Source organism: Thamnophis elegans, chromosome 1, assembly GCF_009769535.1.
Source record: "Thamnophis elegans isolate rThaEle1 chromosome 1, rThaEle1.pri, whole genome shotgun sequence".
Classification (NCBI taxonomy): Eukaryota; Metazoa; Chordata; class Lepidosauria; order Squamata; family Colubridae; genus Thamnophis; species Thamnophis elegans.
The window spans coordinates 117,913,077-117,930,348 of NC_045541.1; the positions used below are offsets into that span (position 1 = coordinate 117,913,077).

The 17,272-nt window shown below is 39.4% G+C and overlaps 1 protein-coding gene across 1 annotated transcript; it reads right to left on the bottom strand.

Moving 5' to 3' along the window:
• Positions 1–759: 759 nt before the first annotated feature.
• On the bottom strand, positions 760–16,985 carry DLL4 (delta like canonical Notch ligand 4). The gene is made up of 11 exons (XM_032230713.1): positions 16,413–16,985; positions 16,038–16,301; positions 15,614–15,671; positions 13,724–13,993; positions 11,750–11,810; positions 11,478–11,608; positions 8,100–8,269; positions 6,612–6,831; positions 5,054–5,768; positions 3,423–3,531; positions 760–2,826 (listed from the first exon to the last, which is right to left on the bottom strand). Exons 1-11 carry the CDS (start codon positions 16,464–16,466, stop codon positions 2,821–2,823), a joined length of 2,058 nt encoding a protein of 685 aa, XP_032086604.1. The 5' UTR covers positions 16,467–16,985; the 3' UTR covers positions 760–2,820.
• Positions 16,986–17,272: the final 287 nt, after the last annotated feature.

Consider the following 17,272-nt stretch of genomic DNA (forward strand, 5'->3'; position numbering starts at 1 on the left):
AACTATATATTCCTGATAACTGAGCTGCAGTTCAAGTTGATAGCACTTAGAACTTGTTTATTCTTCACTTTCATAATTTTAAAATTGAATGTTGTAGCAAGCTTAGCCAATCTAAGTCACATTTTTAGATTGATATTTGAATTTTTTAGCTTGACAGAACTTTGTCATGAGAAACTGATCAAAAGTTTTCTGTTGGTTGCTTTGTTGCTGTCAAAAAAAAAGCCCCAATATTGTAGCTTGGATACGAGAGCGCAAACCTAGCAATGGCAACACCAAAACCTCTAGTCTCCTTTATTTATGTCCAATGGCAAACAGGAGTCTGGTGACTCTTTTTAAAAACCAATCAGATGCAATAAATTGTTGTAGATTTTGTCCTTGTTGCGGTCACAGACAAATATGGCTACTCTTCTGGAATTGTAATTTCTGCCAATATGCTATTTGTGTTTGTGGAAACAGCAGTCTGGAAACACTCTCAGATAAATAGCAACCAGATGTACAGAATCAATGCAGAAAACAATATAAAAGTAATTATCTTATGTTATGTTTCTTTTCTCATACAAATAACTCTGTTACTTGTTTCCCTATATTAAATCTATTTCAGAATATATGTTAACACAAGTACACCATGGATTCCAATTACAGTAGAGAAAAGCAAGAAAATCAGTTAAAGAACTTGCATTTGTTAATAGAATATAAATTTGAGGTCCATTTTTATTAATGACTTGGAGACTTTTCCTGTTACTATTTCTAGCAAAACTATATATGGGAAGAATTTATTCATGTTGTTTGAGATTGTTTTTTTAATCTATTATGTTTACAGGTTAAACTTTATATCAAATGGATATTCCATAACTCAAATCACATATTGAGTTCATTTACTGAAATACTAATATTACCAATAATAAATTTCTATTATCTCACCAGCTTTGCTATGAGTGATCCTGTAAACACTACAAGGTCATGAATCCAAATTATAACACAAGAAACCACACTAAAAGTTTGCAGTAGCAAGAAGGTATCTTCATTATTTGGAAAAAAAATAAAATTCAAACTTTGTCATCACATAAAAACATGACATATGTAATAAACATATTTACACTTCTGCTTCTGATTATAAATATACATTATATACAAAATAATGTTACAAAATGTAGAAAGTTCAGTGCTTCCGATTTTTACTTTAAATTATTGAAATGCTAGGCTTCAAAATAAACTACAGACGGACACTAATATAAACCATATTATTGATTTCTGAAGCTCCTCTTCACAATGGCCTTGTGTGGTCAGACCAAAATGTCAGTAGTGAACATGCCAAGCAAGAATTTGATTGCACAGTTCAAGGCTGGAGATGAATTAATCCAGCCTGGGATTTTCAAGGTCAGGAACATTGCTCTTCCACCACAGAAAACACGATCCCAACTTCCTTGAATGAAAATTTGCTTCCTCTCTCTGCTTCCGCCATATTCTCTTTCCCACAGTACTTGTTTATCGCTATGAACAGCACTTCCTATCTGAAATGTCTATTATTATTGCTGTAAATGTACAAGAGAGTCTATGTCAATTCTGAATTTCCAGTTCAGAACTGCTCCTTTGGATTCAAAAACTTAAGAATATTCCTTTCTTTGTAGAAAAGTGAAGAAAGAAACAAACAGAGCAAACTAAGGACTTTATAGTCCCCCCTTGCCACATAATGGCTTTCGCCACCGCCACTAAAGTCCCCTTTGTAGCTTAGTCTTTGTCAGGTGTTTAGAAAAAAAATATCAACTCAATTAGCGTGGGAGTTTCTGCAGCAAGTAATAGAAAGGCAGGATCATAAACACTTGCCTGGCTGTAAAAAAAAGTAATGGTGCAATCTTCCAGATTATCTGCAGTGGAAAGGACAGAGATCTCTAAGAGAAAAATCCTTTCCTTATTCATGTAACACAGAAAAACACACTTCTGTTTATGGTGACTAGTAGTGCAAAGGTCATGAAAACAGCTGATTGATTTTAAACGCACTTATAAGGTTTTCAGGGAAGCCCTGGGCTTCAGTTTCCTTTTCTCTCAGGTCAGATTATGCCTGGGGAGGTCGCTGTGATTCACAAAAATAAGAAATCCCAGTTACTGCTCAGTTCACCAATGCAGTATCCAAGGAGGCAAAATGCCAATTCAGTAGCCATGTTCCTTAAGTTGTCTGTAAGTAATAAATGGGGAGGGGGAAAAGGAGGGGTTAAATACAGGAGCAACAGGAGTGGCTAATAGCCACTCCTGGACAATACTGCTTGGGTGCTGGAGGGGGAAAGGCTGATGGGTCTTGATTTGGGTTCTCTAGATTCTCAGACACGCTTTTAGGCACTTCCAAATCCAGAAAAAAAACACGGTGACATTGTTCTGTATCCTTTCTCTGCATAGAAAAATATGTTTCTTCATTCTTCTCACAGTGACGATTAACTCTGTGATAATGTCAAGGACCTTTATGCTGATAGGAACCTTCCAAGACTTAAGTTCTGGAAAGTCATATAACTGTCCATGAGCAACTGGCATGTCGTTTCAAAGGCTACTAAGAGACATCTTTGTCTCTCCCCTGCTAGTAGTCAGTTACATTCCTCCTATTAGACTTCAAAATAAGGAAACAGGGGACAAAAAAGTATATTGCATCTTTTAAATTCACAGTCTGTCCAGTTCACCCACTTTCATCCACTCCTCCTCCTGAGAGCAGCAAATTGCATATAATTAAAAAAAAACCAAGTCCAATCCAATTTTGAATTGTAAACAATGTAGTAGGAATGTCCACTTCGTGGCATCTCTAGAACTGAGGTGCAAACAGAGCAGCTTTCTCTCTTATACCTGCCATAAACATAGAAGAGAGAAACAGACATTTCAATTAATCCAATACAAAAATAAAATTAAGTATAACAGATATAATGCAATCCTTGACTTAAATAGTTTGTACTATTTTAGTAGCAAGGAAAGGCTCTTTATGATTTGTGAATTTTACCCATGTAACTCTTTATTTAAGTTAAATCTTATATAGACAATGCTTTAATTTGTTGAATTCTTGCGTCCTTACTACCTATGCTCTGATTTAGAACCTTAGATTCAAAGATGGTGTAGTGTAACAGAGTTATTTCTGATCACACAAGGTTTCCTGGTTTCCTCCAATTTCTTCTTTCTGCTCTGGCCCTCTTGGGTCACATCCCTTGCCATTCTGAAGATCCCCCCAATTACCATCCCCAATTTTTCATGAGTTACAGGATCCCACACATGATCAGACTTTGAATTTAATATTTTGTTGAATCATTTATTTGGAAGATCATAAGCAATATTTAATAAGCCTGTGTACATTGAAAACACATGTTGCATTGCTCTCTTTTCTTTCTGAATGTCACGTTTCTGAACATTATTCAGAGCAAAGATCACATTTCTGTAGGCAATGTACATACCTCTGTAGCTATAATACATTCATTCCGCTCTTCTGTTATTACAAAAACAGACTGGTACATTGAATCCCTTGGAGAGCATATTGCTGATATTCTACATTCTGGCTTTTCACTGTTGAAAAATAAGATAAGATACATGGTGAAAATTCAGAACCAATGTCAAAGCTTTATATTGCAAGACATGAAAAAAGCTTTATATTGCAAGACATGAAAAAAGGATATTGTAGGGAAATTGTGATTATTCTTTTTCATCTCTGTACAGTGGAAACTAATGACATTTATGGTTTCTATCACCCCTCTCTGTCACATTATATTTTGAAAAAGCAACAGCTGTGAACTTGGACACACTTGAGAAAGACTAAAACTTGTTTCTCTTTTCAAAACACAAGTTCAATTAGAATAAGGAGAAGCTGTACTCATCATTGAATATCTTTGAGTTTATCTTTCATACACAAAAAAAGTGACTGCAAAGGACTAATTGAAAGGAAAACACTGATTTTTTTAACAAAAAGACTGTCTAAACGTGATGTATTGTAGCCTGGCTCAAATTACAGGAATTTCTTGAAGGAGTAATGTCATAGAATGTAGACTTCAGGAACTCTTGTAATATGGAAAACTTCTGTTTAAACCTACACATCAAAATGATGAGACTAGCACAATAGTAAGAAAAACTAGAAAAAAACAGTTCAAATTGTTCATATTATTACACTGGAAAATGGATGAACATCACTTCAGTGTTAAAAAGAGGATAGAATTTCACCAAATTTGTTTTCAGTATTTGGTTTGCAGGTAGTCTTTGACTTATGGCAGTTGGCTTAATGACTGAAGTGATAATAGACTTCAAAAAAGCTATTTACACCCCATCCTTAAAGTTACAATTGATGTGCATAACCCTGTGATCACTACACTCACATTTTGGGTGCTTGGCACTCAGGTCATATTTATGAACAATTGCAAGATCCCACAATCATGTGACTTTGATTTGCAATGTTTTTTGCCACTTTTCAGCAGAAAACAGCAAAAAATAACATGGATATACTGGATAATGACGTGATTCACTTAATGATCATATGATTTACTGAAGGACAACAATGACTCACTTTATGATCATGAAAACAATCATAAAATCAAGTCCAGCCACTTATTTGCAATGAAGGACAGGGAGGGGAGTGGTTTTTGTGAATTAAATACATCATCCCTTATTTTTATTCCAGTATGCTATGATTCCTATTCACAGCAGTATCATTTCCAACCTAAGAAAGGCTACAGTATAGTAATACCAGACTAGCTTAAACAAAAATGATAGGACATGGAGAAAGAAATACCAATAAAATGGTATTTAAAAATCAATATATAAGATTCAAACTTGTATAGAATATTTTCTCATGTTGGAAGTATTTCTTTTCTAATTAGAAAAATAACAGTATTTTCAAAACATGGCCAATTACTTTTCTTGTAATAATGAAGAATTACTATACTAATTAGTATACAACAAATTTAAAATATCAAAGACATTGTCACCTATATTTTCTGACATTTGCTTCTTTTTGAGGATTTTACACTAAAACACAACATTTATTGTTCATAGTTTTAACAGTGCATATAAATTCATCTTCTAAAAGAAATTTTCATACCTGCATAACCAGAAGGGTGATTTCTCTCCTATACACTTTTCACTTTTATGGTATTTATCTTCCTGAGTTCCTCTATTTGTCAGTTCCTTCACCAGGTTATAATCCAATGTATGGTTTTTAAGTTTGTAGTTTGATTTCTCCAGTGCGCAATCGATTTCAAGGTCTTTATTTTTATTGGTGTTTTTAAGCTGAGAAGCTGGGATGAGATTTTCTTTCTGGAAGTCAGACACGTTGTTCATAGTTTCTGAATTTTGCTCTGGGTGTCTCTGCATCTGTCGGATAACTATGGCTATCATGCAGCACAGGATGAGGAGAGCTACTAACCCAACTCCCATGGATATAGCCACCCAGGGAACTGGCTTAGGAAGTGGTGGAATGATGCTTGTCACAGGATTAACTGCAAATTGACAGTGGATGCCCAGGAAGCCAGAGGGACAGTGGCAAGTAAAGCTGTAAAGCCCAGTGTAGCATGTCCCCCCATTTTGGCATGGTCCAGAAGAACAACCATCTCTAGTTCTAATTTCACAATTTCTGCCAGTGAAGCCTGGCAAGCAAGTACATTTGTAATCACGACCAGCATCAAGATCTTGACATGATCCTCCATGGAAACAGGGATTTCTTGAACATCTGCTGATGTGTATCTCACACGTCTGACCAGAGAAGCCTTGACGGCAGCGACATACATGCTGTTGGCCCATTACAAAACACTGCCCATCTACAGAAGGGGGAAAAGCCTTTTTAGTTCTCACAAAGCATTGCAATAGTGCAAAGAGTAGGAATGTCCAGCTATAAACTAACACCAAGCTAGAATAACTCAACTTTGGAAATAACTATTTAAAACAAACCAAAATCCCTTTCCTGTTCCATAGTCTTAAATCTTTTCCCCATTTTGCATTTTTAAACAAAACCTTCAAAATATCAGTACACATATAATTTGGTTCTACAGATTTGCTTCTATGACACTTCTGGGTGTTCTGTGTATATTGTATTGGTTTCACTAATCTGTTACTAAACCTGCTTCTTATCCTACACAATTAAAGTGAACAAAGGCTCTCATGAGATGTAACTATATTGCCTAAGGATTTTTTTGGAGAGTTAAACTTCATTTAAGTGGCAGATCTATGATATAATACAAAGTTGAGGGATGTTTTATTCTTTCCTTGAAGTTCTTCAGTGAGAGTAGAATTAGGAATGAACAACCTGATTCATTTAAAGACATGTTTATTTTAAAAAAATACATTTGTCCAAATTCAACAAAACTTTACATGTTTTAGTTGTTCCTTGACATGGCTACTATAGCTTAATGAAATGAGAATATATATGTATATATGCACACAAAGTTACAAACCACTCCTTTACCCCTGTTAATTATCTGTTAATTAAAAATATCTGAAAAACATCCATGGAAGGTAAGGATTAGCATTTTGTCAACCTAGAAAATTCATAAGGAATGAAAATAGGAAAATGAAAGTGAAGAGAGACTGGAATGAAACCAGAAGCAAATTAAAGTTTCTTTCTTGACCATTCTCAAAAACTAAGTCCTCTTCTTATGGCTTACCATTAGCACAGGGATTGTTGGTGCATCTGTCTACTTTTTTCTCACAATTGGATCCAATAAATCCCATGCGGCAAAGGCATTCATAGCTAGTTCCTTTTTCTTTTTCCAGGCATGTTCCACCATTAAAACACGGAGACTCAAGACAAGTCAAGGTAGTATGCTCACAGTTAATGCCATCATATCCTGGGAGACATGTACATTTGTATTCATTTCCTAAATCCTATAGGAGCAAGCAAACAATATGTATATAAAATTCCATGAAATACCAATTGTTTCAGACTACATATTTTTGCATTTAAGTCAAAACAAACTCAGATAGATGAAGCTAGATTGCATACAAATAACTGCCTAACAATGATATGGAGATCCAGAGATCAGTTATTAATGACTCCATTGATTCACATATAATCCTACGAAAAATAATTCATTGTATTTTATTTATATTAAGATTTGATTGTGATTCAATAAAGCGTCCATGATATTGTGTGCAAGCCCTCTGCCGTGAATGTAAAGGTAAAAATTCTAAGGTTCTGTAAATCAGAAAAATTGATACCTTAATGTTACATGAAAGTACATAACACTAAATTTCTATCAATGTAAACTCTAGGAAAGAAATGTTTTTATGCTCAGTTTATACTTGACATTGCTGTAGATTATGTATTTAACTAATATTAAATATTCTAAATGAATACTGCTGTAAGAATAATACATTGGATACTCCAAATAACCTCTATTGTCTTTTCAAAGACAAATCATTGGAGATAACATCATCCAAATGTTGGGAGGTCACTATTCCCTCAGTTATTATTAAGCTGCTCAATAGGAAAATAGTTGTAATAGGAACTGTGGTTGTGTGTACAGCTTCCAAGGCTTTCTGTAACACAGCAAGAATGCCCCCTCCCATTTTTGCATCATTTATATTTGCAAAACTTTTTGCAGACCACAGTATTTCTTTACTGTTTTCCTTCCCCAGTAATTAGGAAGAAACTCCCAAGATGGTTCACATCACTAAGCCTATTGCCTGAAGCTTTGGAGTAAGCAATGGCTGTTGGAGGGACTCCTATTTCATCCTATCGCCTGGCTTCTGGGATTTTCCTCTCTCCAGAAGTCATCTTGGAACTATCTGCACAATGACAATTTGTATTTTTCCCTTTGTTGCAAAAGAAAACAGGTGAGGAAATGAAGAAAATGTGGAAAGCATCAGCAAAAGTGACAACCAATGCCCAATTCTGCAAAATGGAGAATATTCCATACAGCTTTGGAAGATCCTTCTCAGCCAGAAGTTGAAGACATTAATGGGGTTGTATGAGTGGATTGGGTAGGCTTGAGGGCAAGCACAGTGGTTGTGGGGGATATGTCAATTTGACAGTATATTGTTATGATATATATTAATATAACTTCATGTGTGCAATCCTATTTAGCCTGGATAAAATAATAATGCCATTTTTACTTTCATAAATTAACTATTAGCATATAATTTGTCCTTACTGTGCAACTACCCCCATTTTTGCAGGGGCTGCTATCACATTCACTAATATTCCTCTCGCAGTCCTTGCCAGTGAATCCCTCTTTGCAAGAACAGGTGTAGCTTCCTTGACCGGTGTTCATGCAAGTGGCTCCATTTTGGCAAGGTTTATGATGGGTACAATAATTCAAATCTAACAAGAAACAAAGAAACAAAGAACAAAAGAAAACTATCAGTCAATGAGACAGATCAGACATTCCAAAGAAGAAACATGAAAAACACAGCAAAACATAATGAGTTCGGCCAAAATATATTTGCCTGAAAGTGTGTTGCTTAGCTGTATGTGCCTTCACTACTGTTTACTGGGACTACAGAAAATGCCTAAAATAAACAAACTTGTCCAAGGTTATTACTTCAGTTCTTTTTACTCTTTTACTCTTGACCCTGACAAGAGAAATATAAACATTTTCTAGGTGATGATAAGTTAAGTAAATAAGAAAATAAAACAAGCAAGCACAAGGAACAGCTTATTTTGAAGTCTTCCTTTTTAACCTAAATCAAATCCCAATAGACAAAAGAGACAAGGAAATAGGCAAAGAGCATTTAGTGCAATTAGCACATCCAAGGTGAGATGGTATCTGGATGGTGCCTTTAATAATGAAATCAGACAAGCAGCATTCCATCTGCTGGAGCAAATCTTAACAATAGAAGAGGACAATCAAAGCCAACCTATCGGGAATGAATATCTGCGTAGCTCCAAGTATGATTTAATTCTGAAAACTAGCCTAAACCAGAAAAACTATATAAACATTATAAACATACCAGGAGCCATCCTTTACTTATGTATGTCTTGACTGATTTGCAATGATGGAATTTAAAGATTTCGTTTAAAAATAATACTTGTATTTTCTTCTTAGTGTTGTCTGATTGGTTGCTTATTTTTCATAATATAAGCCACTTAAGTCACATAATGAAGCTATCAATGCATAATAGTCACTTCTCACATAAGCTATCAATGTATTAGTCACTTTTCACATAAGCCGGATGTTGTTTAGGACCAAGAAGGAATTACTGGACTAAGATGACCCCCTTGGTTTCCATGCCTGAAGGAGAGTTAGAACCTAACTTTACTCCAGCACCTTAGCTATACCACGACATTGGCTCCTAAATGCCAACAATATGTGACTCATAAAAATCACTCTACGAGGACATATGTACTTCAACAGAACAAACTTTCCTTGATGATGTTTGCAGGTATATTTCTGGGTAGTTCAAAAAGATTGGACCAAGCCTTGTCTTTAGGACAAGCAAACAACAAATGCTGTTTGATCATGTGTTGCTCATCCTGCAAATCATACTATAAATTGCTCTCAAACAATTATTTAGTACAAATAATAGCTTGGTCAATTCACTTTATTTTCTCTCAAATTCAGAGTTCAGGCAACATACTACATCTCTAAATTATCTGTTCTAGATGGTCATACAAGCACAACTTTTTCAGTCTTTAGGAAGATGTTGAAGAAAATTAGTGTTATATGAATCATAAATGTTTGCTATAGATATAATAGTCAGATACAAGGAGTAATAAACAGCATCATTGTACCAGTTAACCATATTCAGAGGGCAAACTGAATTAAGGGTGACAGAGAATATCTGAGACCAGCACAGATTGATCATTGCAAAAAAAAAAAAAGAAAAGTTTTGAAAGCCAAGGAACTGAAATTGTCCTTGTCAGTATCAGAACAAAAGGAAGAATAGGATCTGAAATTAAAGGAAGTCTAGGAGAAAGAACTTAGCCCAAATACTTAGAAGAAAAAGTAGTGGAATTTAATCCTAGCTGTGAGAAAGGGAGGAAATTTCTGGGACCTACAACAATGTTTTTTTCTAAAAGAAAAAAAAATCCTGCATCATCAAACTTGTTTTAGAATTTGATAGAATGGGTATACTAATATGAATGAAGATTAGAGGCATCTCTGCACCATTAAATTGTCCCACCATGAATAGAAATGCCCTCCAATCATTTTTGGAGGATGACATCATCCTCAACTCCTTCTAGTGTGTTTTCCTGTTCCATGTTAAAAAAGTATTGTTCTCCATCTTTTACCAGCTCAAAAGCATTTTGTCTGCTGTACTTCACTTCCTTCTAAGCAATGTCTCATTCTTTGATTATTGCATGTAGTGGCAGGAATAGCCCCTTCATCTGGGTTTATGGTCACTGTCCTGCAGTTCTCTAACCTCCACTAAAGATTCCTGTTAAAGACTCCTGGATTATTGTTTAAAATTCTAGCATGTATACGTGTGAGTGTCTGTGTGAGTGTCTGTGTGTGTGTCTGTGTGTCTGTCTCCCTTCTATCTATATTCTGAGCTATTTTTCTGTGGGACTATGTTAAACAATGCACCACTGAAATACTGGATGTGCTTCTTTTTTTCCACCCAGTTCCCAAATGGTTAATTAATATTTAAGATGGCTTAGAATCAAAATCAGCATGGAATAGGAACACTTCAAGGGGCAGCTTGTATATGCTTTAGAACAATGTTTCCCAGATCTGGCAACTTTAAGATGTGTGGACTTTAATTCCCAGAATTATCCTTGCCAGCATGTTGGCTAGGAAATTCTAGGAGTTGGTCCACACATCTTAAAATTGTCAGGGTTGGAAACACTACCTTGAAGAATACAGTTCAGCTTTGGAAGACTTTAGTAGAAAACTGCAATTGCTAATTAACCCATGATTATGAAAATACATTTTAAGAAATCTTAATAGTTCATTTAACAAAATATAACCTTAGCATTTGTTGTATAACTTCCTCTTATATAACATAGATCCCGAGTCTGTTGCTTTTGATGGAAGTTTTTGGCAGAAATGTTGACAACAGTTAAGATCAAAAACTGCACATATAAACACACTTAATTTGCTTACAGAATTAACTACTGCTCTGGGGTCTCCTACTTTGGATATAAATTGTGGACTACATTCATATCACATATTAAACTGCAAAAAAAAATTCATGTTAACACTAACCAAGATTAACATGTAGTATGAATGCAGCCATTCAATCCTTACTCACTTGGCTAAGGGTGTTATGTAAATACAACTCAAATAGAATTTTTGTTGTAGGAGAAGAGTCAAGACTGAATGCTCAGCATCTCTATTTTAAAGTAAAGGAATTATATACAGCTTTGGTCAACTGTTCAAGTAATGTAACTTTTCCTTTCTCACCTCCCTTCAGATAGCAGCAACCCCACATTGGCTTCACAGGACTCCCACTTCCTGGGCATAGCTGGGAGGCAAGGAAAATTCTAGGCTCCCATCCCATCTCATCTCTTATTTAACTCCCATCCAAAATATTATAATAGAGAAAAATGAAAGGAGGAACACTTGTCATAATTCTTATCCACTAACCTTGATCACAGAAGAGGCCACCCCAGCCTTCATCACATAAGCATTTCCCTGGTTTTGTACATGTACCATGACGACAGCCCACATGAGGAATGCATTCATCACAATAGCGGCCCCGCCAACCATTACGGCAACTGGAAAGAAATTGAGAAGTTTTAAGATACCTGCAACAAGATTTAGTCCCAAGAAAGACAAAGTTTTATGAATGATGACAAGTGGAAGGAGGAAAAAATGGGATTTTTACTTGAATTTTGGCTCTCAAGTTTAATACTTACATGCATTCTCCTGGATTTCTGCAAAATCCACTTTTTTCTGAACACCCAGCTAAACAGATGGCTGGCAAAAAAAAAAATTCAAAACTTCATTCAAGGATGACTTTAATGCATTTTAAGATATTTTTAATCTGTATTGTTATTTTCCCTGTGAACGCAATAGAATTTGTCCTCCCCCACTTTTCATTTTTATAACAACTCTGACAAGTCAGTAGGTGAGTAAGGGTATGATTTGTAGTTTTATCCTTGGGGAAAAAGGGGTGTGTGTGTGCTGTGTTTTGCCCTAAAATGGAAATCCCAAAGGTGCTTTTCAAAAGGCAGCTGGATTTTATTGTGTTTTTTCCCCTTGAAAATGGTTCATTTTTCATCTAAGAAGCTTCTTTGTTCCTGGAATATTACTATGCTGTGCTCAAAATTATGTCCATGACCACAGAGCTCCCAAACAGATTTGTTCTACATAAAACTGCACATTTAAATGCAGATTGTCAATCGTACACTGCATTTGATTTTTCGGTAATGATATCTTCAAAAAACACAGCACCCATATTGCTAGTAAATATAGATTTCTTTTAGCCCGAGACCATATTGTTTTCACAACAAATACAGACTTGATTTCCTCAACCCAGCTAAGTAGAACCTGGTTGTAAAGTGTAAAATTTCAGCAATAGCAGCACAGCCACTAGCTTTAGAGGACTGGTGAGAACAGGACTGCCCACTTAGACTTTAGCTCCAAATGTTTTTAACAATCAAAGCAAAAATACCCAAAGTACAACTACTAGTTTTTTCCTATTGTAAAGCTGTTTTCTTGGTTGGGAATATTTAGCAAATATCAACAGTGTTAACTGCAACATAATAGAGCATTCTACATGGCTGAATCCAAATACCTCCTTATCCCCAATGAAACTCCTTCAAGCCACTCAAAAGTGCTTTTTCAAAAGGCAACCGGACTCTTTTTTCATTGAGGAAGAAAAAAAAGTTTCACTTCTCATCCAAGAAGCTTCATCAGTTGTGATGGTTGGGGATAGCAATAGCAATAAGCACTTAGACATATGGACTTAGCACTTAGACCATAAGTCCTCAAGGACTACCTTGTAAGTTGACTTACAATTTGTTACAACAGCACTGAAAAATGTTATATTTTTCAGTTACAACCTTTGCAGCATCCCCATGATCATGTGATCAAAATCCAGCCACTTTGGCAACTGGTTCATATTTATGACCGTTGCTGTGTCCCAACAGGCATGTGATCAACTTTTGTGACCTTCTGACAAGCAAAATCAATGGGGAAGCCAGATTCACTTAACAACCATGGCAAAAAGGCTGTGAAATGGGGCAAAATTCACTTAACCAATGTCTCACCTAACAATAGAAATTCTGGGCTCAATTGTGGTCATAAGGTGAGGACTACCTGTAGACCTATATGGACTTAACACTTAGGCAACAGATGGAAGGATAGGTGCTGTCCTTCCAGTACCTATCTTTCCATCTTCCACCATCACAGCTGATGGAGCTTCTCCGATGAGAAGCCAAAAGTTTCCTTTAAACAGGTTAACAGAGTTGGAAGGGACCTTCTAGGTCATCTAGTCCACCCCCCCCTCCCCAAGCAGGAAGCCTATACTATTTCTGACAGATGGCTTCTTGTTCCTCAAGGAAAAATAAAACAAGTCCAGTTGCCTTTTGAAAAAGCACCTTTGAGACAACTATGACCTGGATGGCTGAGAATCTCCACAGCCATCCTTCCAACCTCCATAACCGTCAGCGTGAAAGTCCCTCCCGCGCGCGCTTCCCTCGCGACCCACAGCAGGCGCCCGCGCTTTTCTCCCCCTCCCCCTCCCGCAAGGCGCGCGTCCTCCGCGCTCTGCACGCGCCGACGGTGGCGTTATAGGCGCGCGCAGGCACCAGGGGGAGCTCTTCCTCCTCGCCTGGCGCTTCCCGCCTGCTACTCGTCCGCAAACTGGAGAGCGGAAAGTTACTCACCCTCCGTACAGTAGTTTCCAGTCCAGCCTGCCATGCAGACGAGGCTGCCATCAGGTTGGCAAAGGTAGTGTCCGAAGAGGTCGTCCCGACTCCTGCAGATACGAGAGCAGTTGTCGCCGTAGTAGTGCTCGTTGCAGATCACTCGGTAGGAGTAGCTGAGTTTGGCGCGCTGGTTGCTCTGCTCGTCTTGGGACCAGTCCTCGCCCACCGCCAGCGAGCGCTGGATCGCCATTTGGCTAATGAGCCATTTCTGAGCTGGGGTCTCGGAGCCTGCGAAGGATACTGCCGGGTTAGGCCTTTATACATTTGCCCTCTATAGGCAACCAGTGCGCTCTCCTTTTCCAGGAGACGCCGTTTTCCACCGGTGTTCCACTTTCACTTGTAACCAATTGTTCCAAACTCCTCGGCATTTCTCCCACACTGATCCCTAGAGGAGGACTTCCGACCTGGAGTATCTTTACCAGCTGCATCACAGGCAAGCAATACAAGAGGAAATCATCCCTACATTCTCCACGCTGAGAGTTGCTTCTCTCGCTTAAGTTCTCCCTGTCGAAGTTAGTTACAGCATCTCTTCCAGTAAGTTACAAGTGACAATTCCCCTCAGAATTCCCCCATAAGGCACCCAATGGCTCCTGGAGCTGCTTTAGTAGTATAGTTTACTAGTATAGTAGAGCTGCTCTGCCATTAAACAGAGTGCATGCTTCAAGAGCTGGGAAGGGGTGTGTGTGAAGCAGTGTTTAAATCTAGCTTGTCCTGCACCCTTCCACTAGAAGATTGAACCGCCATTAGCAATGCCAATGCCAACCCATGTTGGCTACAGTTCCTTTTGTCCTTTCCCTTGATGAACAACATATGGTGGGACAGTCTTAGTCACATTACATCATCCTGACAACGCTCTCTGCTAACACATTACATTTTAATTTATTAAAACTATTTCCCAATTATACTTTGCCTTGTATGCCTTCTTCAGGGTCATCTGTAACACTCCCCTAATGTCTGCCCAGATTTTATGCAACATGCTCCATCTTGATGCCTTCATGGTTTGTTTGCTTAAAAAAGTTTTCCAAATGAAACATCTAATATAATTTAAAAGGAAGAGTCTGAAATCACAATCCTTGTGATTTCCAAATAAAAAGAATTAACCAGTTTATCCCTAGCAGTTGTGGGGAAATGCTACCATTGTAATTACATTCCAAGGATGGGAAAACACTTTATAGTTCAGGCAATAAGTCTGTAAAATAACATTTCTTCTTCACACAGAAATGTATAAAATTCTTGAAATATGTAGGACTCAGCTACTTGGTTGCAGTTATTTTAGAGAAAGGAATAAAGAGTCCCTATTTTTTTTTTAAAAAAAAGCCAGTATTTTAAATTGCCTTTAGTATCCACTTTTCTCGGAGACACTTTCAAAATAAGAGCTGTGCTGCTGTTGAAATATCCTTTTCCTTTATGTCAGAAAAACATCCCAAAGCCATTATTCCTTTTCCAAAGGGCGGAATTTGAAAAAGGTGTAAAATACAGGAAAAGGCAGTCAGGACTTCTTGGCAGCCTTGTCGTTTTCTCACCAAAGAGCTCCTTTCTTTCCCACGCCAAAAATAAACGGGAGGAAACACAATTGTGTGGAGATTAAGTCGAGGACAAAAATCAAAGCAAAACCGATCAAGATGCAGGGAACACACAGCTCTGGCTTGCAAATTAAAGCAAGCACCAAAACGATATCCTAAAATTCTATGTGCGCTCAGATGTATTTATTTAGCTTTGGTGACAGCTGTTTTGGAACAATACCAAAAAAATTTTAACTTTTTTTCTGGGAATTATTTTAAATACACAGTAAAGTAAGGCAGCACACGGCCTCCCCCTAGCGACCGCCGAGAGACATAAAGTATTCACCTGTTGGATAATAACCTTCAGGGGCATGCCAGGCTTCAATAATCAGCGAGAAAGTTCCCTGTGGGACGAAAAGAAGCAGTGAGAGAAAGCGGCGAACGGAGGGGCTAGAAAAGGGGCTTGTAGGGCTTCGGGAACCCTAGCGCTGCTAACCATTTGCAAGCACTAACTGCAGGTCATCTTTCTCTCGCTATCCCTCCACAGCACCGGGATGCGCGCTGCGAATGCCGTTTTTACATTTCGCTCGACTTAAACAACCCAGGCATGTCTCCATGCTTTTTCAACACGCATCGGCAGTTTTTTGGCAGGACGCGGAGCGAAGGCAAGAACCGCAGCCTTTGCCTGTCGGCCAGCCTAGCAGCCCCCTCCCCTTTAGCTGCTTTCTCCCTCCTCCCCCGTTCCAGGTCTCTTGGAGGTGAGCTCTCACCGGCCAGGTAAAGTTAAACGGCAACTTGATGGGACTGCCGAAGCCCTCGGTCTCTTTGATGGCGAAAGAGTTGGTGCCCAGCACCGGGGTGGTGAGGCTGCCGAAGGTACAGGCGCCCGGGGAGATAACCGCCTGAAAGTGTTTCAAGCACACACGAAAGAAGGTCCTGCAGCCGACCCCGCAAGGCTCTCCGCTGGCCAGGAAACCCTGCCCGTTGACGAACTCGTGCAGCTCCAGCTGGAAGACGCCGGAGCCGCAGACCCGCTGCACAAAGAGGAGAGAGAGACACACAAAAGAGCCCGGTCAGAGCTTTCCCCAGTCGGCCGAGCCTTCGCCCCCCTCCCCCCCGCGCTTCTCCGCCGGCTGGGCCATTACCTGCAGCGGGAGCGCCAGAGCCAGCGCAAAGCCCAAGAGACGCAAGGCGGCCATCCTTCTCGGCTGCTCTCGGGAGCCCACGACGTCCACCTTCTCCTGCTTCTTTGGTTGGACCGGGCTTGGCGTCCTCGCCTTGTATTCCTCGGGGGGCTTGCAGGGATGCGCCTCTGTCCTCGGCCACAAAGTCGTCGGCCGCAGGTTTCACCCCGTGCAGCAGCGGCTCTCCCTTCCGAACACGCCCCAAACTTCGCAGAGGAGGGCAGTCCGGTATAATCCAGCTCTTGAAGCCAGGTGCGGGAGGGGGGAGGAAATATCTCCGACGGCCGCCTTTCGATACACTCCAGAGGCGTGCAAGAGGCGAGGCGGTGGGGTCCCCGGGGCCGCGGCGTGCTGGTACCGGTAGCTCCTCTTTCCCGGCCTCGCCGCGCTCGCTCAGCAAGTAGGCAACTCGCTTCCTTTCAGCTGCATATATAGCTGTGCAAGCTCATTATGTAAACTGCCAGTCAGACTCCGGAGATCCCTCCCACTTTCATCTTTCTGGAATTGGAGTCAAGTGTGGCTTGGAGCTCGCAGATCCAGAATGCCCCGGGGGCGGCCCGTAGACTTGCCCCCCGAGGAACCCAGCTTGGTCGTTCGCCAGCCTAGCCTTTGTGGGCTTGCTCCTCTTGAGGCTGGCTACTCAGGGAGGGAGGGAAGACCGGCCAGGGCAGAGATGGGAGGGAGGGGGAAGCATGGGTTAATGAGGTCTTGTCCATTCCCGTTCCATTTCCCGCGAAAGTGGATACATTTGGAACTACAGTGCAGTTCCACAAGATAGGTGCGTCTCTACTTGTAGGTGCAGCACCCGCGCCCACACAGCC

Coding starts and splice junctions, on each gene's coding strand:
- DLL4 (XM_032230713.1), bottom strand. CDS start 16,466: ATGGCCGCCTTGCGTCTCTTGGGCTTTGCGCTGGCTCTGGCGCTCCCG. Junction 8,270..11,477: donor TGGCCTCTTCTGTGATCAAG/GTTAGTGGATAA, acceptor GTTTCTTGTTAG/ATTTGAATTATTGTACCCAT. Junction 5,769..6,611: donor CAACAATCCCTGTGCTAATG/GTAAGCCATAAG, acceptor CCCCTTCTGTAG/ATGGGCAGTGTTTTGTAATG.